At 40.4% G+C, this 25,718-nt stretch overlaps 1 protein-coding gene across 1 annotated transcript; it reads left to right on the plus strand.

Annotated features, from left to right (window-relative positions):
• Positions 1 to 459: 459 nt before the first annotated feature.
• On the plus strand, positions 460 to 14,985 carry LOC310929492 (hematopoietic progenitor cell antigen CD34). Its single transcript, XM_083892265.1, has 8 exons — positions 460 to 586; positions 9,513 to 9,617; positions 10,205 to 10,449; positions 10,722 to 10,820; positions 12,239 to 12,359; positions 12,640 to 12,692; positions 13,645 to 13,794; positions 14,784 to 14,985. Exons 1-8 carry the CDS (start codon positions 496 to 498, stop codon positions 14,964 to 14,966), a joined length of 1,047 nt encoding a protein of 348 aa, XP_083748391.1. The 5' UTR covers positions 460 to 495; the 3' UTR covers positions 14,967 to 14,985.
• The last annotated feature ends 10,733 nt before the right edge of the window (positions 14,986 to 25,718 follow it).

The following is a 25,718-nucleotide window of genomic DNA, read 5'->3' on the forward strand; positions in this document are numbered from 1 at the left end:
AGCACAATAGTAAGATAGTGTGAATAAGTATTAATGTAGAAGGTTTTTTGAAGATAGAAGGTGGTTATAATGCAGCATGGGAATGTAATAATTATTGTCTACATATGTTAGTATAAAAACGGAGGTATTTGAAGAATGCTGCAAAAAGTTTTTCTCGTTTAAAAATACTCAACATCCCAAAAAGACTTCATTCTTCTCATTTCCCTCCATTACATGCTCCTTGTTCTCATGGAGAGGTGGGGGCACAGGAGGAAGGGTTAAAGTAACCAGTGGAAGACATGGGCGTAGGGCTGGGCCATGGTAAGAGAGAAGGGAGAGGGTGGGGTGAGGGGGGAGTATATAAAAACTGACAGAACACAAGCAGTGCTTTATCCACCCTGTCCTGCTCTGTGTAAGAGGAAACCCTAAACTGCTCAGGCTCAACCAGCTTTAGCCTCCTCTCTTTCACTTTCCCTCCCTTTTCACTCACACCCTTTGGACGTGTGCGTACCCAGGATGAGAATGGCAGCATCACCTGCAAAGAGAAACGAAAACCCCTGCAAAATGTTGGTTATTACCTGGCTGCTCATCGCCTCCCTCATAAACAGTAAGTAGTAACAGTTCCATATAAAATTGTCAGCTTTTCAAAAGCATTCGAGACCATCTGGAGGGACAGGGAGGGAAGGCCAGGAGGGGTGGGGTTGGAACGGAGGAGTGTTTGTTTGAATGGTCTTTGAGCTGAATCCAGGTTTTAACCCTACAACCATTTTACTCACTGGAATGCTAACATAACCAATAACATTTGAGTCATTCTATGTATTTAAATGAAAAATCTGCATCACTCACCTTGCAGGAACTGTAAAACTGTCTTAAACTTTATTACGTCATTCATTTTAAAAACCAGCCTTTGTTGCTATGCCTGCTATTCCATTGACCTGATTCCCATGATCTTCAAGGACTTTAAGAAACATGCGTGTTTATATTTAGCTGGTTGCAATGTGAGGCCAGAAGTGTGCGTGAGACGAGGGTGTGGAGTTTGGTTGTTGATGTGCATTTTCAAATGTGGTTGTGCTCTGCTTAGGTGCCACAGCGAAGCATGAAGGGTGACCGATGGTAAACTATGCATAAAAATTAAATGTCTGAGATGCATATTAGATTGGATACAGAATTTAAAAGTAATTGGATTTATTTTATTATAAAATGTTATATCAGGAAGATGTAGTATTCATAAAGTTTTTTTTTGTTTTTTTTAAAGCTCATGGGCACATTATAACTGTTTTTACAAGTACTCAAGCAAGCTTTTGCAGAAAACTCCAGATTAGAACATATCCAATCTGCAATATCATAGGAGATAAATCATATGGAGGGGGAAAAATATCAACATTTTTAGCCAAAAGAAACACATGGCATGTCCAATATGACAAAGGAAATGAAGCCGAGAATGAACTACAGCTATGCTAGCATTTGCAGTACTCTGTTGTGGCTGGAAATGAACCTCACACGAAATGTCTTAATTCAAACCTCCTGTCCTGTTCATGGGATGCAGCTCATGGGGATGAGATCATCAGCAGTGAGAAGCAGATACATCTGCTTTGGAAAATAAAACGGCCTTGGCATCATATCAAACTAAAAAAAACAAAAAACTTTAAACCAGAAGTAGCAGAACCTTCATTATACTTTTGAGATGAGATGATATACATTGATTATATTTTATACATTGATTATATACTTTTGTAAAAAAGTATAACCAAGCTGTAGATGAATGGCAATGGAGCAAATACTGTATATTTCATACAGATGTGAACTGGGCAATGAAAATAATTCTAGTGGCTTATAAAGCATCCGGCTCTTTAGTCAGACAAAAATCCCTCTTGTTGAATGGTCCTGTCAACCTGAGAGATGGCAGTGGGAACAAGTTGTTATGCACATTCAGGAAAGCTGAGTCTACTGAACAACTTTAGTATGATGAGGTCAGAGCAGATTCACAGATGGTGGTGAGCATCAGGGAAAAAAAATCCATGTTGATCGAAGACTCAAAAAAATGCACAAAATAGGTCAAAATATGCTCAAGTTTACTCTGTTGTCACTGACGTGACTGGAATGTCACATGCTTGGAAAGACTCCATTCAAATATCTGAAAACTGTGCTTGAAAACAATTTCTGTAGTACAGTTAAAGCTCTGTCTGTGCTATGAAGTGGTTTTAGGAGGCTCTCTAGTTAAGCAGGAACAGTAGGAACCCTGCCCAACATCTCTGCCAACCCCAGAGCATGTAATTATGTAAATCATTGTTTATGTTGTACCCATTGAAGTAGCAGATGCGCCAGAGAAAAACAACAGCGCGCTTAATCTTCAAGAAGAAAGTAGCTCAGAGCAAGCCAAGTTTGAGACTCACGAGTCAAGTTAGCCAGTGGTGACAACCAGACATCTGGGTCCACACACACATCACTGTCTTTGTATAGTTGTGAGCACATTTATAGACAGAGCCAATACACATACACATAATATATAGTTAAATAATATTTGTATAACCTTGGTTTTATTTACAATCAGACAAAATGGGAAATTCAGGAATTTTATTAAAGTCAATTTACCTGCATGCCCTATTGCATTGTAGCACTATGTATACATATATATATTTACAACTAAATTCCAATACCCAAAACTTCATTCAGATTCATTTTAAAACACTTCACTTGTTCTCTTGCAATATTAATTCAAGAGAGCCACATTTATGCTGCAACCTGTCCCTTTAACCAATTGTTAAAAGAAAAGGTTGACTTGACTACACGACCATTTGTTGCATGTGCATCAGTTTCATTAGCGTCATAATGTCAAACAAAAAACAACGATAACGTCGTGTTGTCATTTGACCACATACAAGGTAAAAAGATGGTGAGCTGCGCATCAAGCAAGTCAGTCTCACAACGTAAACTACACTGTAAGTTCTAAATATTCTAAAGTTCCCTGATCGAGCTACCAGAGATTGCTGTGTGCCCTGATCTGCTGTAAAGTGTCTACATGGAGAGAAAGGGGAAGACAAAGATGTATCAGAGTATGAGATAGCAACAGGGTCTAAAAAGTATGCTGAAATAAAAGGGAATGATGAATTAAAGCACCAAACAGACCTTAGTTTGCACATTGAATAAGTGCACTTCAGTCCAACAATTTAATGGCCTATTAAAGCTGTTTTTCAATACCACCTTTGGGTGTGTGCAAGCAATTACTGTGCTAGAATTATGAACCAAATTGTACATCTCAAATTCTTTCTGGACAGAATCAATGTTGAGCCTCTAAGCTATTGATGGCGAGATATGGTTCAACTTTGAACAGGATCCGTTAACAGTCTACCTGCATACACTCAAAAACAGACAGGCTCATTCAAGTTAACGCACAAGGCAGTGAAACTGCAGTGGTCAATTGGGAAAGTGTGTGTCGGGGCAGGGGGGAAGGGGGTCAGGGTGGGTGGTGATATAATGCAGCCAAATGAAAGCAGATGTCATGTTTCCTGATTGTATTCCCCGCGAACGGGGAGCAAGCTCTTGATAAGAAGCCGCTGCTGCCTGAGGGTTAGGTTGGGCGAACACTGCAGCTGAGCAGTGTCGGCGGAGTTAGAGCGGCTTCAACACCCTGATTGAAACCATGAGATCCAGTTGATATTCTGCCAAGGAGGGAGAATGGCCTAGGTTCTGCTATTAATCGCTGTGACAGGAACAACAGGCATGGGGGAGCAGAGTGGGAGGGTCAGCGTAGTGGGGTCAGCAGTCTGTTGTTTCAGTGAGGGTAGAGTTGCACAGTGTGTTCAACCCTAAGGGACTAGGGTTCCAATGTCACATTCCACTGAGCGCTCTTAACTCTTCAATTCAGACTCTTCAAGAGCAGGAGGATATCAAATAATGAAAACAACACTGAGTGAATAGAGTGATGATTATGCAAAGATAATGAGGTAACCACATATGGGTCTTATGTATATTTTTGCAATAGATTAACAAAAATTCACAACATAGCCCTTTTGTTTAATGTTTTACCTCTACCTCTATTCAACTCTGAGAAGCCATGCTGAAGAGAATGGCTGAGGGAAGGGTGGAGGGTGCAACTGTGCATGTGTATCTTGTTTCCATCAAGCTGATGCCAGAAAGTGATGCCTCCACTTTTACTGTACAAATCCAGGCCAAGTGCAAAGGCAGCAAATTTGTGGGAATATTAGGACCTTTTCACATCAGGGCTGGTGCAGTAAGTGCATGTATTGTGTTACGCGTCATAATAGGCACATCACCATGACCCACACACACTCAATCAAGGCTCTGGAACACATGTATGCATATCCAGTAGATAAGGAACATCACCAAGAATATGTGCTTACAACCCTGGTTGAAAAGGAGCGACAATGTGTCTTGAGATTGTTTATCAAAGCTGTCTTAGCGAGACAGACTCTCACATGGTCATGTGACATTTCAAGTCAGCATCAAATCTAGCAGAGAAAAAAACATTTTTGACACCGCTCAAAGCTGCCAACTTTGTTCAGCTTGTAAGATACCAGTGAGCAAGTGGAGTGTCTTGGCTTTTACAAAATCACATTGTAACCTCTGCGTGAGTTGAGGGGGATGTTGGTTGACACTCTGAAATCTGGAATTTGACACAGTGTTTCCACAAACTTGTGAAGACCATTATCACCTGACTATGTTTTATTACAAGGCGTAGGGTTTTCTTAACAGAAGCAAGAAGAGGTCAGGGGTCATATTTTCACAGTTTGTCCCTCAATGGACATGTTGCACATATCTTTTTTAGGCCAGGCCAGGACTGGGACTGAGGAATAATAAGAACAAATGCAAAATTATGAGGAGAAGACACGTGCCTCCACGTGGAACTTAAGCCATTAGATACACAAGGAAGGCTAAAAGACTTAAGAAAGAGGAAAGCTGTCTGGGATCATGGGAGAGAAATTAGCTGTTGCAATTTGACCCTTGGCATGTTGTTGAATATGACACCGTACGTTGTGGAAGGTGAGACGGCTTGCATCTCACCTCAATAGATGCCTGGGATTAGTTGTGCGTGACTTGGAGAGGGTGAGGAGACGGGAAGAGTTGGGAGGGAAGAAGGCTCGTCTCTTCCAAAGCTTGCCACATTCCTCCATCCAGGAATCCCAAGAGATTGGGGGGTTGCGGGGTGGAGTATTTCCAGACCACAGCCGTCATTCAGGGCATCTGGTGGGAAAATCTTCAAGAGAGCAATGAAGTCAGGTCCCATGCTGTACAACATATGGAGTCAGGGTTGATTAAAATGCCTGGCTTAGGTTTGTTGTGTTTGTGCAATAATGGCCAGACACGCGCCTGATGAGCGATAGTTTGGCTGCTTTCAAGCATTGTGTAAGAAAAAGGAATGAAGGACAAATTTGGGTGGGTGTTTGTCCTGGGGCTCAAGGGTTGTGGATGTCTCAGAGAATTACATACATATTATGCAAAATCAACTTTTAAATACTTATATTTGGGACTCTGGAGGCCCCATGAATAGGCAAAGTGTGAAAAATGATGACTCAGGTTTTTGTGGTCCGCCTCAGTCTAAGTACAGGTGATAAAACATGTGATGTTGGCGTCCGCACTCATTGCTACGTCACAATGAGACATTCCTGGAATTGTTGTCTCGCGGAGCTCTGCTTTGTCCTTAAAAAAACGTGAGAGTACAGGCGAGTGCAAAAGTATCCGGAAGAGCGGAAGTCTGCAAAGTGTTCTATTGTTGGCTGCACAGTGCAGCACAGAGATGCACTCAAAACTGACCGTTCTGAACAGGGCTGTTTTGGCAGGGTGATTGAACTGCTATGGAGCTTCATCCTTAAGGTATTTTGACCAAAGCATGTCACAGACATGTTCATTAGGACACCAGGGAACTTGTAGAATAATATGAGTCCTTTAAATGTTCAGGAACATCATTGAATAATCATCTTCGTCTCTGACTCTCAATAAGTGAGTGGAGGTTAAAGGGCAGTGAGTCACTAATGGGGTCAGATGTCACAAAGTAAGGAAGCGTGCTGACCCCAAGCAGGGAACAAGGCTAAAAGACAGTGATGTATTAATTACAGCACAACAAAACAGAGAGTTAAAAGTCTCTGTCCTGAGCTCCTCTCATCTGATAAGCATGTTATCCCATGTGGGCTCTGGTCTGTCAGGATAATGTGTGAGTGAAACAGCTGATGGCTGGTCAGATAGCTTTATTAGCTGTGTCTGGAGCCAGAACAAGCATGTGACGCTTCATGAAAATGTAACAGGCAACTTTTACAAGGGTGCTTGAGGTGCCATTACATTTTTAGCACAAGATTTTTTAGGACAGGATACACTTAATTTATCCCTACACATTAATCCACAAAACATTCAAATTCTGAAGAAAGTGTCACAATAACCTTCCTGTAACTCAATATCTCCAAAAGAATCCAGAGGCTAAATGCTAAACATGATCATGAGCTGCAGCTTCTGTCTTTAGACCTCTATATAATGAACACCATCAAATGTTTTACCTCCTCTGCAACTCATCCTTCTTCCATTAACAGAAAAGTAATCCCAAAGCTGAACTAACACATTTTGGCCTCTGACACTCAGGTACTCCCATGTGTCACATCTGTATGACAAAACCTGATTTACGCACGACCATCTCACCCATTTAGCACCTCATCCCTTCCAGTAAAATAAACAAACAGACCACCCAGAGATGGTGGAGGGTTGACAGCTGTATGCTACAAGACGGGGAAAGGAGTTACAACTGACTTACAAGGTTAGGGAGTCCTTGACCTGCTGCTGGTCCACACCCACTCACACGCTACAGATAGTGAACTGGAGACACCAAGCATATTTGACATGACGCAGCATCCTGGCTCTATAGTGAAACTACGAGACAGCTTATAGAGTAGATTTGACATGACTACAGAAACTGCAAAGCTGCTCTGTGATTAGTAACCCTGATTTTTCTCATACAAGCCAACACGTACAGTATAAGGTGTTCCAGGTTTACTTCTGCTGGATACTGAAAGACAGACAGCTGCAATGGACAGTTGCCGAGTATGCTCCAAGACCTCCTTGGAGATTACTGCTCCCCCTCCCATTTGCAAACACAGCACACAGCCTTTACTCAGTACTTGTGGCACCTGTCTGTCACATTGACCTATCTGAGGAAGTCAGTGGACATGTGCCACAGTGCCACCATTGTGTGAATTACTGTGTGGAACAGTGAAACCATGTGGAGAGTGGAACCAGAGGTACAAAGGAATATGTTATACACAAGGAGCAATTTTTAAAGCAATATAAAAACATCAATTTAATCCGAATCATAAATTTGTGTGACCATTTTCCAACAGCAACAGCTAACCCGTCATTAAAGCTGGTATGTACTGAACATTGATGGCCTTTTTATATCAAAGTAGTGCATCACGAGTAGACGTTTCCAGGATTTGATTTTAGCCTGTGTATAGAGGACTTCAAATACAACAAAACACATAACAAAATTGACTCAGGAATAACTTAATTGTCTTAATCTCAGCACCACAATGTATCACAGATTATCAGCAGGTATTTTAAATACACTGGCTCGTATTAGACATCAAATTATGAACTCAATGCGTTGTGTGCGTGATTTCAGATGACGAAAGCTTTGCTATCGTTGGCTTCATTTCTAAACATAACAGTCACACAGGAATGCACTGCATCATGTATGATACTGATCAGTTTCTGTATACATTTGAGTACATCCGTACTTCTGAAGGTTATCACCACAGGCACAAAATCATGTTTTACATCATTTTCATCATTTAAAGTCACAAGTGTTAAGGCTTTAAATAAAGTACCAGATTAAAGAAAAGCTTGATGTAAAAGAAGGGCAGAACACAGTGCAAATCTTAAATAAATTACAGAGCAAGAGAGTGATAAGTAATGAAATCTGCAGAGTTTGTGCTGTATGGGAATGTTTCAAAAATGAGGTAATGCTGTTGTTAGAAGCAGAGAGGGAGCTGTGGGTAAAGGGATTGCATTCTGGGTATTTGAGGTTTCAGTCTCACTTTGCAATTTGACCTGAGAAATTCACAGCAATAATGACCTGAGGCTCAACAGCTCAGTGGTTGTGGGTTGTATTGGCATATGTTTTATAAATTAGCAGAGAATCAAACAAACCCTAAATGTTATTCTGCTAAAAGAACCAAACAAGAAACATCAAGACTTCATCACAAAGTAATCCTGAAAAGTGACTAGATGATTCCATGTTCTCGCCATGTACTCCATCTTCCTTCCACACCACAGCATGTACATTAAGTTAATTGGACATGATAAATTGACTGTTGTGAGGGTGAATGGTTGTTGATCTATGTAAGTTGGCCTTGTGATGGACATAGGGTATAACACGCCTTTCACCCCATGTCAGCTGGGATTGGCTACAGCCCTGAGTGACCCTAATGTGGAGGATAAAGCAGTAGAGAATGAATGAATGAATGATGTATTCAATGGCATCCTTATCTAGAACCTCTCAGTGGGTCTGAGAAAATTATTTGGTATTTTGGTCAACTGTTTTTTTTTTTTTTTACTTGTATATTCCACTCATGCCCAAACTAAAGTGAGTCATTGTACCCACAAGAAGTTTTCAAGACCAAGTGAGAAAGATTGCATTTCAAAGTAAATTACTTCATGACGTGATCCATGGATCTGAGAGTATCATTTATCCACTGCAATAAGATCTATTACCTAATATTCCACTAATGCGGAGGTGTAGGCCTCCAGGGACACGAAGGAATCTTACAGTGAACACAGGGGAGAATTCTCACACACTAAGTTCATTAGGGTGATAACTCATGTAAAGACAGGACCACGTGAGCTCTGAGCTACTACCCCCAATTATAAGTCATGTGTGGAGAAGAATAAGTTTCCAAAACACAACTTTTTTCAGCCTTAACCATGCATAAGATAAGATCGTGCCTTTCTTTCCATTTGTACATGACAATGTGGAGCTGGCTCCAAATACCTCTTTGTCTTAAAGAAATGAAGTGCTACAAAACTTTCTCAATCCATAGAAAGTAAAACTATCTCACCAGTAGACATTGTTTTGCCCTTTGGTAAGTTCTGTGTGTAATTAACATTTAAATGTGCCTTATATATATAGTATAGCTTTATGAGAATAGAAATATTATCCTAGGTGAGTGAGGTAATGCACAGTAGGGCTCAGTATGGTACAGCAAAAGAATTTTGAGCTGCCGAAATCTTAGCTTGGTCCATGGCTTATTTTTAGAATAATGAAAAAAAAAACATTGGCATAAATCCATGATGTAGCTCACAGTGTGTTCGTCAGGAGCCTAATGGTTTCCCCGAGAAGATCCTTGCACACGTCCCAGTGGGAGTGAACAAGAGGTCAGAGCTTCTGGCTCGTGCAGATCTTGTAAAATTGGAAACTTATGACACTTTGTGATGTAAGGACAGACTGTGGAGAGTTGTGTTGTGAACACATGTGCACACATTATTATTAATTATTATCTAAATAACTGACACAAGCTCTTCCTCTGATTTTACAGCCGGTGTCATTGCACAGGAGGACGAAATTGTCGCTGTGACAGCAGCACTGTCGCTGGAGGGACCTGTACGAGGAGATATGATTCCAAGGACAACTAAATCTCCAGGTAAAAAAAAAAAAAACACACACACACACAGGCATTCATTCATATGAATAAATAATGAGCTTATAAGCTTATTGCTTATTGCTTATGAGCGATACTGAAAGCAGATGCAGTCCCATGGTTATATTAATTTTCAGCAGTAATACCAGGGTATCATAGAAATTAAAGGTGCATTATGTAATAAATCTAAAGCAACTGGCCATAAAATCCTCCTAATGTCACAGAGACTCAGGAATAATGTTCATATAACAAACTGAACTCACCAACAACAACAGTACAGCCAAAATATTTGCAATAAAACAAATCTTTTGCGGACTGCAAATCATGTTTATGTTTTGAAATCATGTTTTGGCATGTGGCGCCACCTACCGCCGTCTACCAGTCATTGCAGTCAGTAGAGTCTCAGCTGCCGAGCAACCACGGGTTGCCAGTTACGTCAAAAAACGAAACCTAACAGACCTCGGTGTTTTGAATTTGATGTAGTAAACCTCTAAATACAGAGCAAACACTTTTAATAAGGTATATTACTGCCTTCAAAAAAAACGTTCAAGTTAAAGGTTTTTTTCTGCTTTTTGTTTTTATATAAACAGAGCCAGAAAGTTCACAGGGCCAAATCTTGGTGCTCCCTACTATGAAAGCTCCAGAACCGGCTGCACCGACGACAGCAGCAGCAGGAGGAAACGACGTGGCCAGCAGCCCAGCAGATGCAGAGAAAGCAGTCGATGCAGGAACTCAGACCACCATCAAAGTAATGACAGAAAAACCCAAAGAGGAGAAAGCAGAAACCCCAGCACCGATACCTGCCAGAGGTGATGGCCCCAGGAACATACCACAGGTAAGGCAAATCTAATGCAAGTTGTATAAGACATTATTTATAAACACATATGTATGTATATATATATATATACACATATATACACACATGTATACATCTATATATATATATATATATATATATATGTACACGTATATAAATGTGAACTGGGTTTGTTTCTCAAAAGAACGCTGCTGTGTTGTAGCTCTAAAGTATATTTATAGTCATTCCTTTTGAAAAAGAAATAAAGTACAGTAATTGGATAAATACAAGGTTTTGGTTTCTCTCCGCAGTCAACGCCAACGCCAAAGGATGATGTCATCTGTGTCAGCAAAGAGGTGGTCCAGAATAAAAATGCTGTCAATCTGAAACTCAAGGAATCCTCCAGCTGTGTATGTTTAAAACTCATTCTCTGTCTGTTAGTAATGTGATGTGCAGACTGTATATACTCTACTCTATTGATGTGTGAATAACAATGCAATGCAAAGAGCAGAAAATAATCACAGGCCATAATATGATCCTGCAGGAGGACAAAAGACTGATGCACATACACACTTAAATCGACAAAGTATGTCAGATAGAAAAATATTCTCTTTCCTTGTTTTGGTGCCACGCTGTTATAAATTCTTATTGATTGAGAATCAGACAGAAGTCCGTTAATCAGTAAAGTGAAAAAAATGTGGGCAGACGGAGAGTGGACTCAATGCCACCATAGATTATATTACGTATAGAGGCCTGAGGCAGCAATGTGGCTGTGCGTTTGTGCATTGATGTGTGCCAGGGTAACAGCTTTGAGGCCTACAGAAATTCTAACTTTTATGTGGAGGTCTTAACATAACTCGATAGGATTTTAGCCAGCCACACTTCTCACAATCCGAGCATCCAATCCAGCATTTAACATTTAAGCATTTGAACAAGGCCAGAGTTATCATTCAATTCAGCTGGAGCGTCTTCCCTCTAAAATTTCCACACAAGTAAAAAAGTTTGGTCAACCAAGGACTCCAATTTACCATTTAGCCAGTCTGCAAAATGCTAAACGTATTAACAGCTTGGGGAATTAAATAATTATAGATCATTCTAAAAAGAACTATCATGAAATTAATTCTGCTCATAAAAAAGGTTTAATGCTTTTTACTATCTTAAAATATATCATGGTTTAATATCCAGCTGATATGCTCATAAACCCTTAAAATATTTCTTAAACACGCAGTTACTGTGCAAAGAAATTCCACATTCACGGACACTGTGAATGTTTAATGGCAACAAAGACATTCTATTATTTAATATAGCTTAAGAATAAATGAAGCTTTGGTAGGGGTCAGAAGGCTTTGACCCCTTTGCTATTTGAGTTAGATGAGTCACAGCATTTGTGTTTTTTTTCTGATCTCATATACAGATTTGGTATCCAAACCTCAGATGCATTCCATATGAATTAGGATTTGATGATGAAATATGATTCAATTTAAAATAAAGCAGACGATGGCAATATTTCACATCCAGCAGAGTAAATGAGAGTCCCTTAGTGTGACACCATCTGTCACTCTGGTTTTAAGAAAATGAGCAATAAGATGTTCTTAAGACAGACAAAGGTCACTGTTTCCTACTCCAGTCTTGTAAGAAAACCTCCTGCCACACCTGAAACCTGGAACAAGAGCTCCCACAAGAGGAGGCAAAAGGTTATAATAACCCTTATGGGATTCAAGACAAGACATAGATTAAGATGTTAAAGGAGGCATGGATTCAGATTCACAGATTCAGTCTTCATGAAACATTTTAATGCTAATAATCTTACATTTTTGTCACCTTGCAGAAAGACACCAAAGCGAAGATTGAAAGTGTTCTGCAGGATCTGTGCGGTGAAGACTGTAAACTAGAGATCTACCAAGAGGACAACACTGATGAAATCCTTGTGTCTGGAAAGTATGTTGAAGGTGAGTAACATTTCTCACAGCAACTAAACAAAACATACCATTACACACCATGAAAAGCTTTCATTCATTCAGCTTTCATTTGATATTTCGGCATGAAGCCTTTGTGAAGGTTAAATTGGACAATTTAACCTTCACAAGTTAGTCCTGCAAGACTTTAGTTTCACTGTAGAAAGATGACTTCCAGGGTTTTGGGGGACATAACATTTTGCCAAAGGGAAGTCTGCCATTGCTTGTGAATGAATATATATTTTAACATGAAATTTCTTTTTTTTTTTTGCAGATGATGTTACAGGCATGGCTAACAAATTCAATAATGACAACATCAAAGATAAGGTAAAGTACCAGTCCTTTAGAGAGTATTGCAGTTAGTATGATGTTTACTTTAAAATAACTTTGGAACTGTAAAGTCAGGCTCAAGTGCATTATTGTGATTCTCTATGGTCATGACCAAGGCATGAACCAAGATGATAAAAGATGTCTCATAAAACATATCGACTACAGCAACAACTGACAAGTTGTTTGCTGACTCATAACCTGACTGGATGAGAACATGCACTCGGCCGAAGAAAAACACTCCCTGTGTTTTGCAAAGACTTGGAGCTGCCAAGATGACAACTTGTGTGACAAAACAAAAAGCCCACAAACAATCAATTTGTCAGCTGCAGAGCATTTTCCCCCAGTACCATGGGGATAATCTTGGGGTATGGGTGTGCCTCTCACACCCATCTGTCTCTTTGTACTTGACGTACATTTTTCTTGCCTTAGTCCAACATATGCTGAAAAGCCTCATTAGCACTTGTGTAGTGTAAAAAGTATTTCTTTCAGTCTGCTCAATGGGATCTTTTGGTTTGATATTGCCATAATCAAGAGCCAAAAAAACAATCTTTGTAAAAAAAAAAAAAAAAAGAGTAACAGTGATGTTGTCTTCTCTTTTGAGCATTCAGTCCTGATTTTTGTTTTGTAATCATATTTGCAACACAAAACCCTTACCCTGAACCAAAACCACCCACTCCGTAATCTATACAATGTTTTCCATTCACATTCCTATTTAATATATTTTGCACAATTATCCTAATATGTAATACAAAGTTATATAGACATACAAAGGAAAGTGTATACTTGTATTGATGAAGCTCAGCACTTGTCAACTTGACAAGTCCCTTGTCAACATATACGACAGTTGTACTTCACACAGAGTGACTGAATGTATGTGGCTTGTTAAAAGCTCCCATGATCAGCTGAGTTGATGACTTTGGTGTTGTTTCATTGTAATTTCTGGGTTCAGACTAATGTGGAGGAAGCTGTGCCTCATTGGGGGAAAAACTCCAAGTTGGTTCTGGTTTCCCTGCTGCTGACCGGCCTTGTGCTTGCTGCACTGCTGGTAGCTGGTTATTACTTCAAGACCCACCGCAAGAACTCCAAAGGAGTCAGACTGGTGAGTAAAGTCGAGGAGGTGTGTTGCACTGGTAATTCAATATGTCTCTAAAATCTGGGGTTTGTTAAAACCACAGAAACAAATCTGTCATCTTTCATACCTGTACTGCTTATCATTTTATGGTCATTTTTGGAGAGGGCTGGAGCTAATATTGTCGTGGGAGGAAGCCAGAGCACCTAGGGCAACACCACTCTCATGGGAAGAACATTCATACTCCACATGGAAAGAGCTTGGTTGTAGCAGGATTTAAAACAAGAACCTTTTTCCACCACTTCCACCCATGACCATGTCACAAGTGTGCTGATGGGGACCCTGACTACCTTCTCCCCTGATCCATTTTCCTTTCTACCACAGGAGTAAATATATATATATATACATATAAATATATATATGATTATTTACTGCTTTAGTACTACTTTGTGAGAAAAGAAGAGCATTGTGAGCTTTGGATAAAAGATCACATTTATGGTTATCGTCCACTCAAATCCTGTTCCGTCCAACTCAAAGCATCATTAATTGGTTGAAGCTGTTTCTGCTTCAACCTCCTCCCATGGGGCTACATATTCTGTTTTATTGTTTCGTGAGAACCCATGACATCATTTTAAATGCTTTCATATGGGGGGCACACCCATAAACGAAACAGTGAATAATATTCTTATATAATATCCGCAGACTCAATGAACACCTCACCATACCTTACACATGGATAACAGGTTCTGCTAGAAGTAAAATAACAAGTTTGCATCCATGTCATTTCTCACCATTAAAATAATTACAAACACTCCTCTAAGTGCACACAGCTGCTGAAACCCATCAACTTCACCCGTGAAGAATGTTTTTGTATAATTTTGACCACAACCCACACAAACAAATCAATGTTCTCCCACACGTTCTTGATTGTTTGTTAGTCGTATTTGAACAGCAAAATAAAAATGTTTTCATCCATTTTAAACTCTGATCTTAAAGTGATGGCTCTGTTTTGCCCATAGGCGGAGTCTTTCCAGGTAGACGAGGAGAACCAAGCTAATACCCTGGTGTCTGTGGCCCCCTTGCCCCAGGAGCCCATCGACAAGCCCACCACTAACGGAGAATCTCCACCCGAAAATGGGACCAACCAGGCCCCCACCACTAACGGACACTCCCAGAACCCAGTGGCAGACACTGAGATGTGAATCTCGACACTTGCCACCTCCTGCTAAACCAATCACAAACTGGGACACACCACACAAGTCCCTCTGCTGCCTCAGAGACTGTCCACACATGAAATGATAAATGGAATCAACATGACCGACCCACCAACAACGAGATTCACATCCACTCCTTCTACCCTCACCTTGTACCTGACGTCAACAATGATGATGCTCATCCCGACAATGACAATAATGACAATGCCTGTAATGTGAAAAGTTTGGGATCACTGGCCGATGGTGGTCAAGAGGAGCCTACAAAAGCTGTTTGGTACTGGGATTGATCAGCAGGAGACTGACTGTTAGTTGCGCTGACTTCAGTCTTGAAGTGATCATTCTAGGATCAGTAAACAATGCCAAATATGTGACGTTGATCCCTCACAAAGAAGCAGAGAATGCAATTAAACCAACGAAGGCAGGCATAAGTCTATGTGATATTGTAAAAAGGGCTGACACTCACTGCTTAATGTTTCCTTTCTCTTTAAGTGAAAAATAAATAATACTGGGGTTAGAATTTATAGACAGCTGAAGATTTTTCTCAGAGATGGCCTTCCTTGAATAAAAACATGCCATTTTTGGCATTCTTCATAGAAACCAAAGAACGGGTGACAGTATAAGGTCGACATGAACTTTGGTTTACTGAAGAATCAACATACCAACCTATCCATGATGTTAAATGTCAGAGAACACTTTGCCTACGTTCTTAACAATGATAGCATAACGAACAACTAAACATTGATAACTACTGTTTATTAGAATAGCTTGCAAAGCATACATTTCTGTTTTTGTGGTTGAACACATAGTATTTTTCATGACATCTGTACAGTTTTTGTTTCCCAACTCTTTTCCTACTCTTTACCACTGCATTTGTGAATAGTTCAGTCCTGCAGCATTTTTTCCATCCCTGAGAAAAGGGCGGAACAGATAGCTTGGGAGTTTTAGAACTTGCCATGTTGGTAATCAGAAATCACTACCATGAAATTCCTACATGACACACAGCAGGTTCAGCATTCCAAAGACTGCTTTTATCTCCTTGTTGATACAAAAAATACATCAGTGGTCCTTTATTTTTGTACACTTTTTTTAGCCTCTAAATCTAGGTGCTTTCATAATGTCCTGCATGTGTAAATAAGCCTGCTTTCTCTGTTAGTAGTAACTGTGTCTGATTCATAAACTGTGATTGTTGACAATATCATTGTGTGGGCTGTGTCAGTGGTGCTTATTTGGTTTAAGAATGTTGATTAATTTGTCTTTTTGACAATTTGACAAAGCAAGCATCCACACTCCTACACCTACACCTACAAAGTACTTGTAAACACCAAAATTCTGCAAATCAGCAGTGATGAGAATCCTTTTTCCAAGTTATAAAAAATACAAAGCTGTACACAGCAATTATCAATTTTAAGTTTGAAAACGTTTGAAAAGTGACGTAAGATTGGAGGTCGCCACTGGAGACACAACCTGGAGCCAGGTGCATGGTCTAACCTGGGCAGTCATGGTCAAGCTGACTGTGGATGGATCGGGGAAAATTAAGTACCAGGCCTGGAGACAAGGGACGACACCCCAATCCCCCCTAAAATAAGCCGCCGAAGCGGGGCACTACCGCTGAAGAGACACACTGGGAAAGTCATGATCCCTGCACCAACAAATTTACATCACAGTACAAGAAGGAGTTGCTGATCCACTAATTCCTCCACCAGTCAGTTCAAATTAGTTATTTGTGACTATGTTTTTTTGAAATCGTTCAGGTTTTCCTAAGTGACATCAATTCTTCAAATAATGTTGATGTCATTCAGTAGACCTTTCCAGCAGTTTAAAGTTTGATCTACTATGAATCAAATCGGTACATCTGTAAATCTGTATCTTAATAAGAGAGCACAGTTGTTTTTACTACTGGTGCTGTCAGTAATGGTCCATTGCCAATGTCAACAAGTATTTAGAGACAAAGAGGCTTGACCTTGGGGCTCCTAATGGCCCAGAAGATTCAGTCACACAGCACACGGTCAGAAGGTCACCTGTCATTCTGCCGATGGATCATCTGGAATATGCATTACTTTCTCATCCTGTGTGTGTGTGTGTGTGTGTGTGTGTGTGTGTGTGTGTGTTACACTCTGACAGCCTACACATGCTTGCTGTAATGGTTCACTTACCAAATTCACTGGGACAGAGATGGCCACTGACTGCTGTTAGACTGAATTGGCACAAAGGTCACAGATGCAGTGGTGTTTTGTTGATAGCATCTCAGCAACGACTCCGATCAAGGCCTCGTCGCTCCATCACTGAAGGTCACTCCAAATCCTTCAACAACACATAGTTAAAACGTCAGTCCCATTTGTCATTTATCAGCACAATCATGGCTATATTTTCTAACATCACATGTGGCCCTGTAATTGTCTCTCAATTCCTTTGCAATATACCAGACATATGTCACATATTTGTTTTTGAGGGGCCAACATCAACAAGCTTATTGGTTGACACAGTCCATCCATCCTCTACCGCTTTATCCTCCACCAGAGGGTCGCTCGCGGGTTGACAGTCCATTACCATCATTAGCTTTACAATATATAACAATGATATGCGTGTTTATCTTTTTTGTTGTTCATATCTTTAGTTTTGTCCGTGTTCCCTGTGTTGAACCACAACATAATGGTGCCCCGTGCAAGGGTTTTAAAGAAAATTAATAACTTAATTAATTATTAAAAATAATTAATAATTTGTATTAATATTTCTGACCAATTACAAGTTGAATCACAACATAATGTCTAAAGTTAATTAATCATTAAACTAATTAATTAATGTTTATTACTTTTATTTTTATCAATCAAATTATTGCCTCTATTGTTGAACCACAACATAATGGTGCCCCGTGCAAGGGTTTTTAAGAAAATGAATAACAAAATTAATTATTAAAAATAATTAATAATTTCTATTAATATTTTCTGACCAATTACATGTTGAACACCTGGTTTTCTTGTACTGTTGCAGCAACTGGATAAAGAATGTATCTATGATACATGCATGTCTTCATTAATGCTATGCCCATCACTTTCAAATGTATGTTTTGATTGCCATACATCCTTTGTCCAGGGTCAAAAATGCCCCCACGTTTTGACTGTGTGTATGTATTTAAATCATACAGTATGTCAATCAATTCTGTGTTACAATTCTAAGTCTTACTTCAGTCCTACCCATCACCCCAATTATTTCCCTTCGTTTTGGAATTTAGGGCCAGTACACCCTGTTCTTTAGTTAAAATAAAATTAAACAATGACTTATTTTCGTTACTTATCACAGGGGTATGAGTCAAAGTTTAGTGAGGATGCTGTTTTTGAGTTAGTTTTTTACATTGCATCACATAATCCCACGTGTTGTCCTGTGATTTATAAAGCATAAGGCATAAATTATCACCCTAAATTATCACCCACCTCTGTGTTTCAACTTTTTAAGTCAGCTTTATTCTAACTCATTACTTGGCATAACACATGCCAACACTCATTTCCATAACATTTAACTCTCCTGTCCACCAAATAAAAGCTAAATACATTTTATTTTATAATTAAATTAGTTTTGAGAGGTATTTTACGTGACTTTGTTGACTATGACTACCTATATAGCCCTTTAAATAAAACCTATTTTATAGCAGCAAATATTATGTCACAGGTAGACAACTGACAAATACAAACTTGGAAGAGAATGGATAATACATTGCATTTAGAAGGCAACTAATAATATTATTATTATTATTAATAATAATAATAATAATAATAATAATAATAATAATAATAATATAAGGTATGTACAAAAATGACAACAAATTGTGACCAAAGAGCACTACTAACTGGGCAAAATATCGTCCAACTTAGTGACAAAGCAACCACTGGAAAGTCTAATTTGTTAATAAAAAGAAAAAAAAGAAAAGAAGTTGACCCATGTGCTAGAGCACAATAATTGAGGCTTTACCTCCATCTACTGGGAGAACGTCGCTATCTCACTATAACTGGAGAGGTTGTAGAATAAAACCGCAAAGACCAACTCATGTGGTGTTATTTATGTCAGAAAAGCTAGCTTAACTTCTCGTTGTTACATTACAACGTTGACTGTTGCTATATGGTGGTTTAAAGACGTGTTCTGTTCAAACGCTGTGTGTGAGACATGTATGAGCTCTGCCATTTTACGACACTGTGTATAAACAGTTTGTATACTTACTTTAAACACGGTGAGAGTAAAAAATATAAATACAACTAGCATCGCTGACCCACACAAACACTGGGCTTTAGCTTAATGCGACGGTGATCTCAGCTGAGATGATTTACCGCCAAAACCCGCGTGAGATGACGTAAAGCGTCCATTACCGTAAGTGACAGTAGAGGGGAGCAATGAGTCACGTCACTTACCGTAAACCACAGTCGAGAAGATTCCTTTTTTTTCTCTCCCTTCTTTCTTTTAATAATACAATCCCATCGCACCAGACTAAGGCTTTACTTAGAACAGAGCACATGATGGGACTCAAACAGACACGAAGTTGAAGTAAATACATAAATAAATGATAAATACAATCAGAGAAAATATAAGTAAATAAACCAAAAATAAGGGGGTGGTACACAAGTAAAGTGATTGTTTTAACTGATTCGGAGAGTGAAAGTTGATGTAAACCGACTATAAAATATCATGGTGTTGGGCTAAATGTTGCCCTCTTTACTTGTCAGATGATGAGTCAGACAAATGAGTCAGCAAGACGTCACGTCTCCTCGGGCCTCTGTTCAGCTGTGCCCACACAGAGGTGGTCCTTATTCTGATCTGTGTGATAGGACACAATGAATAAAAAGACTATTCTCTAGTCATTTCTATAATCTACATAACATCTATACTGAGCTATAATATCACTTCAAAATGTGTATATTAACTACCCATTTTTAATTTAAGACTCAAAATATATAGTCATAGCAGTGATTTATGTAATAGATAGATAGATAGATAGATAGATAGATAGATAGATAGATAGATAGATAGATAGATAGATAGATAGATAGATAGATAGATAGATATGTTGTTTACTATTTATATCGATTACTATATGTGTTTTTGTTCCTGTTGTTATTACTATAGAGTCGTTTTGAACTGTCATGTATTCGTAAATGCCTTGAAATGTTCAAAAACACACATAAAAATAAACATAAAATAAATAATTAAAAACCCTTTTTTTAAGGACGTAGTATAGAATGTAAACAGAAATGTTCATCCGATGTGTTTTCATTATGCTCGAAAGGGGAATAATTGGCTCTCGGCACGACATCTGGACGCTGCGTCAAAGGGAGGTAGTTTACGGTAAAACGGCGCCATTACCATGTGATCTCACCGATGTTTGTAAACATGCGTCAGCCACATGTGATTCTGGCGATGAGGAAAGACTCTTCGGCCGCTCCACCAACCACCGACCGGGGGAGTGTCCGGGGCGGAGTTACCGTGTTGCGCTATGGAAAATCGTTCCGGAGGATACACGGTGTCAAACGTAACGCACCGCGATCGCTAACGGCGACAGTGACGCTGAAACAGAAGCCGGAGCGGACTGCTCGCTGAGCGGGGAGCGGCTCTGACTGGCGCCGGCCGGGACATCGATGAGAGACTCCCTCGCCACCGGAGGAGGAAAACATGCTTGCGATAAACACGTAAGTCATTCGTGTCGTAACAGAGCGAGAGCACAACGCTGCGTATGTTGCGTAGAGAATACCACTATGTAATTCATAACCACTCGAGTGCTCGGTAAGAATTAAAGCCGAGAGGCGCAAGTGTTAAGTCTGTTAAAGAAAACAAAAAAGAAAAAGTCCTGAGTTCAGAGCAGCGCAGAGAGCAAAGGGCTGACGAGGAAGAGGTTGTAAACACTTTCTGGTAATCACGAGTGTTTCATCATCGACATGACAACAGGTAAATTAAAACTGCGTCAGCGGGAAGGAGCGACACGCAAACCACATGAAATCCACTGGGAATTTCCGCTGCGATGGTGGAGCAAGCTGCGTAGTTGTGCTCGGTGTTAAAGTGGAGTTATGGCCGCGTCTTGTGTTAAAATGTGGAAGTAAACAAAGCGTGGAATCGGCAGGGATGGCGTGTGAAGCCAGAGCTCGGAATAGGATGCTGCGCAAGAGATGGGTAGTGCGTAATCTTTGTTGTGGGAGAGGACGCTGTTACGCAGTTTTTATTAGCACGGTCATTGAACACCTCACAGCCTCGTGGACTTGTTTTCTTACGTTTCTAATGATCACCGATCATTTCGATTAAAGAAAAGAAAAAGAAAAGAAAAAAACAAATCAGAGCACTTTTCAAAACATGGTGAGCAGTGGACGCTGGGACTGTTGTTGTGTTGTTTGTGTTATTACGCAGGCAAAAAAAAAAAAAAAAAAACTTAAAGTGAGCAAAACAATAGTGACGCAGCTTGTTTTGTGTTCCATGTGTCAAACAACATTTTTGCTGCGTCACACAGATCCCACCGAGTTCCTTAATAACAACCTGGATTCTCAGTGCGCACTTGATAGGATGAAAACACATCGCATCCAAACACAGGGGGCGCTGTGGGACAGTATAGTTCTTGATGTCATCAGTTGTTGGATGTTGACAATCAGATATGCCTCATCTCTCCATGAAAAACAGCTGTTTTTTTTGTTACAGCTTTCTATTGTTTTTGTTTTGTTTGTGTTAATGGCATGGACAAACATATTGTTATTATTCCACATAAGTTCATCTCACAAAGCTGCAGGCTCCTCAGTCACTGAGTTGTTGTGTTGCATTCCTCTCGAGTTGTTGTTGTCATTTAGCAGATCTGTTTCCTTTTGCTGGAGCTTGTAATGCACACCAGCCGGAGCCCAGCAGGACACTGACATGTCTGATGTGTTGTCACTGTTGCTGTTGACACAGGCCGCGGGCTTCTTGTACACTGCCTTCCTAATGACCCTGGTGAAAAAAAAAAAAAAAAGGGTGTGGTGCCGCCTACTGCTTACCTGCCAGAAGGCCAGGAGATGACGTACTTTACTCGCCTCGGTGAGCCTCGGAGGTAAAAACGAGACACACACACACACGCAGAGGGAGCAAAACTACTTCACGACAAGTGGATTTGCGCGGTCAATGGGTGAATCAGCAGCAGACCTCATGAGCTGTTGCTAAACTGTTGGCAAGGAAATGGAAAGAGAGACAGAGTGAGCCAGAGTGAGGAGGGGAGGGAGAGGAAGGGGAGCTTTGGAGCTTTAATTATGTGTACTGAATAGAAACTTGACTCCTGAGGGAATGTCAGTAGTAGTTTTGAAACAAACAGGTAAAGGTCAGAGCACGAGGTAAAAGTCAGGGATGGCCTTACAACAGAACCTCATTTCTTCTTCTTCTGCTTCTTTTTTTTTTAACATTATATTGAAAATATGAGTCCAATAATCGACTTTATTTCAGATGCTGCCAAAGTTCTGCGTATTGTGATTACCGCGTCTTCTGAGGCTGACCATTAGAACAAGTGACCCACTTTCCCAGACAAGGGAACTTGACCTCAATAGTTATTTTGCTGTTCTTTTGGGGAGCGGCGCTGCCTCTCAAGTCAAACAAACAAGAGGAGCCTTGCACAAGAGGCCTGCATGCTGAGATTTTTGGAGCAACGTTTCCCGTTAAACCTAATCTCGATCACTTCGAAAAAGTCAACAGAGAGAGCCGTGTGAGTGTGCACAGTCAGGGCTTCGGCATCACCTGTAGCCCACATAACCCCCCCTGAGAGAAAAATGGAAAGTGACCCCACGCTGCCTTTTAAAATAGATCCCTCCTTCTCACAGATCACAGAAAAAGGAGGCGGCACAGAGCCGAGAGATGACAGCGCTAAAATTAAACTCACAGCGCCGCTGGTCTTTGCTTGATGATGATGTATTATTAGACAAGTGTGAGGCAGCATTCATTTGCAGGTATCATTAGCGGCAAGACACCCAGCGTGGAGGGGGGGGGGGATAACTGTTGCCTTGCATTCTGAATCACAACGGGAACATCTCCTTACTGCCATTATCACTGGCCTTTAATTATTCCTGTAAGATAGAGCGGTGAAATAATGACACAGCTTATTTGTGCCTCGGTGATTTGACCAACATTTACTCGTTAGTCAATGCCAGGAAACCCGATTAGCTAACCCTTAACCCTATTTCCAACCTATTAATTAGTCATTAATATAAGTGCAGCCAAAGAATGTTAAAAAAAAAAAAAACTGCAGTTTTCATTTACCAAACAAATGTTGAGAGGTTTAAAACACGTCACCTCAAGTTCGCCCCCCTCACTCTTGATAAATTAGGACCTCTAATCTGTAAGAGGATTAACCGCCAACCCTGTTTACACATGCACACGCGTGTGCAGCCCCGCCTCCCACTGTCCTACAAACACACAAACGTCACAAAAACCTATAGGAATTCAGTCTTCTTCACAGCTCTTACGTGTCTCTCTCCCTGTGACGCAGTTTGACACACGCACACAGTGGGGATTCGTTGCTATAATTCAGTTTGGATAAATCCCAGATGATGATGTTGCTGCTCGAGCCAGCAAACAGTCCCCCAACAGCGGGACGATGGAGTACAGTTTTGCTTTGGTTTCAGAACGAGCCGGCGCTCCTTTAACTTACACGGGGAGACGGGTCAGGTGACTCGGCAGGAAAAAGGAAAAGCTGCTCAGATGCAGAGAGAGAGCGGTCGCTGCGAACGCACACGATAGACAGAGAAAATGGCTCGGAGTAAATAAGAACAACAGCAGGAGAGAGATAGCTACAGAGTTCACAAATAAGCACTGTTACGCGGGAGGAGTCGGAAACAGCGGGAACAAGGAGAAGACGCATGAAAGCCTCAGTCTTCAGACTCCCATTGTCTGCCCCCGAGTTACCGCTCAAACCTGACACTGTGTTTTTGTAGGAAGTGCTTTTAGAAAGTGAGGATATTTAACTTTGTTTCTGGGTCAAAGTACACGTCCGTAAAACAAGGTGTGTGCTCACCTGCTCTTTTGTCATAGAAGCCAAGACACTAAACTGTGAGTGAAGAGGATTAAGGGAGAAACGCCACAATTTGTCCCTGAAAGACACATGAAGATTTTTGGATTATTTGCGATGTCACCTTCTCCTGTTAATAGACAGGATTATGCAACAACGTCAAATATTTCACACGGATCATCTAAGTCCCTTGTTGCCATTTTGAAAAGATCTGATTTGTTTCCCATATGTTACCATAATGTTTTTTTTATCAAACGGTTGCCACCGGATGAGGACTGAGTTTGAGGACACATTGTCCTGTCGTGAATTAAAAAGTCGTCTACGAGGGGATCTGTTTTTCCACAGTCTGATTGTATAACATGTTTTTTTTTTGTCTGGGCTCAGTTCTGGTGCCAGACGGCTGTCGTGCCCTTACATATACAGAGAGATCCGGGTTATCTGATGCACTTGCTGTGTCATCCTCGTACGTGCTGGCCGTGACTCAGTGGTTCTTCTCGTTTTAATCCGGGTGCCAGCGATCAGCTCTGGATCTTTGACTGTCGCTGCGTCTTTAGAAAGAGCTCAGGTTCTAGGAGCATCGTCTCAAGCACTCACCACGGGGACCATCTGAAATGAAATAAAGATTGAAAATTAAATGAACAATTTTAGTGAGATAAATTCAATTTGGAAAGAAATTTCACTTGGAACAGGTTAGTAATCAGTTTAGCTTTGAAATGAGTTTATCAGTACCATCGTATAACTACTGAGGCAAATTAAAGATGTTCTTTTGTTTTGTTTTGTGTGACTAAAGAAAATAAATCAGCTTTTCCTGTTAAATGGCCTAAAGAGGAACAGATACATGTTTGTCATGATGTCTGACTGTCCTGTGGGAGCCATCTTTTTTAAAATATTCATTGAAATACTGTATGTTTTGCAGACAATGCCCCAATAACCACATTATCTTCTTATCTAAGAGAGAGAAATGAGTACAAACTTAATCATATATCTTATCTTACTACTAGAATAAACCACTTGGATTGATTGGATAAGAATGATTTACGGATGCATTTAGAATGTTGATTCAAGGCAATGATAAAACATGTTCAAAACTATGATATTAATATTTAGTTTTTCTTTTCATTTCAGATGGAAAAGTGGCGTTTGAACGTTGTCACCTCAAGGCCTCCTCCCCAGGGAACTGGTTTCAGATGGTGTCTTGAGTATAAAATCCCATCTAGCACCATTTGAAATCGGTGTTCTTGAGCAGGAACAGACTTCAGGAACGCTAACGGTGCGCAGAAGGTTTCGGGATTCCTCGGTGGCGATGTTTTATATCCTTGATTTTTTTTAACTTTTGATACAGAGATGAAGGAATGTTTAAAAAAACAAGACCACCGGTGCTCTCGACCAGGCCAATTCTTCTTCCAGGGCCAGTGTTCCACCGATCACGAAAGTCATCGGATCAACCTGATCGCCCCGCCCCGCCCCCCCTCTCACCAAGGCTGACCGTTTTCTTCTGGTGTTTAGAGTTTCCATCATGTCTAGCACCATTTGAAATCGGTTACAATGTGGAGGGAATCTCAGCAAAGGTTTCATCCGTCAGCAGCTGCATGAATTTCCATAAAAGTGTCAGAGGATGGCAGCATTGAGCCGCTCTCCTCGCCATCACTTTGAAGCAGTGACTGATGACCCTGACCTGACAAAAGTAAAAATAAAAATCTGGGCCAAAACACCACTTTATGCAATAGAGCTCTTCTTTAACCACGTTGTCGCCA

This window comes from Microchirus variegatus (assembly GCF_963457635.1).
Source record: "Microchirus variegatus genome assembly, chromosome: 7".
Lineage (NCBI taxonomy): Eukaryota > Metazoa > Chordata > Actinopteri > Pleuronectiformes > Soleidae > Microchirus > Microchirus variegatus.

Excerpts from the sequence above, each read along its gene's own strand:
- LOC310929492 (XM_083892265.1), top strand. The coding sequence starts at position 496 with ATGAGAATGGCAGCATCACCTGCAAAGAGAAACGAAAACCCCTGCAAA. Across the intron at positions 12,360-12,639 it reads GTCTGGAAAGTATGTTGAAG|ATGATGTTACAGGCATGGCT; the intron begins GTGAGTAACATT and ends TTTTTTTTGCAG. Across the intron at positions 12,693-13,644 it reads ATGACAACATCAAAGATAAG|ACTAATGTGGAGGAAGCTGT; the intron begins GTAAAGTACCAG and ends TTCTGGGTTCAG.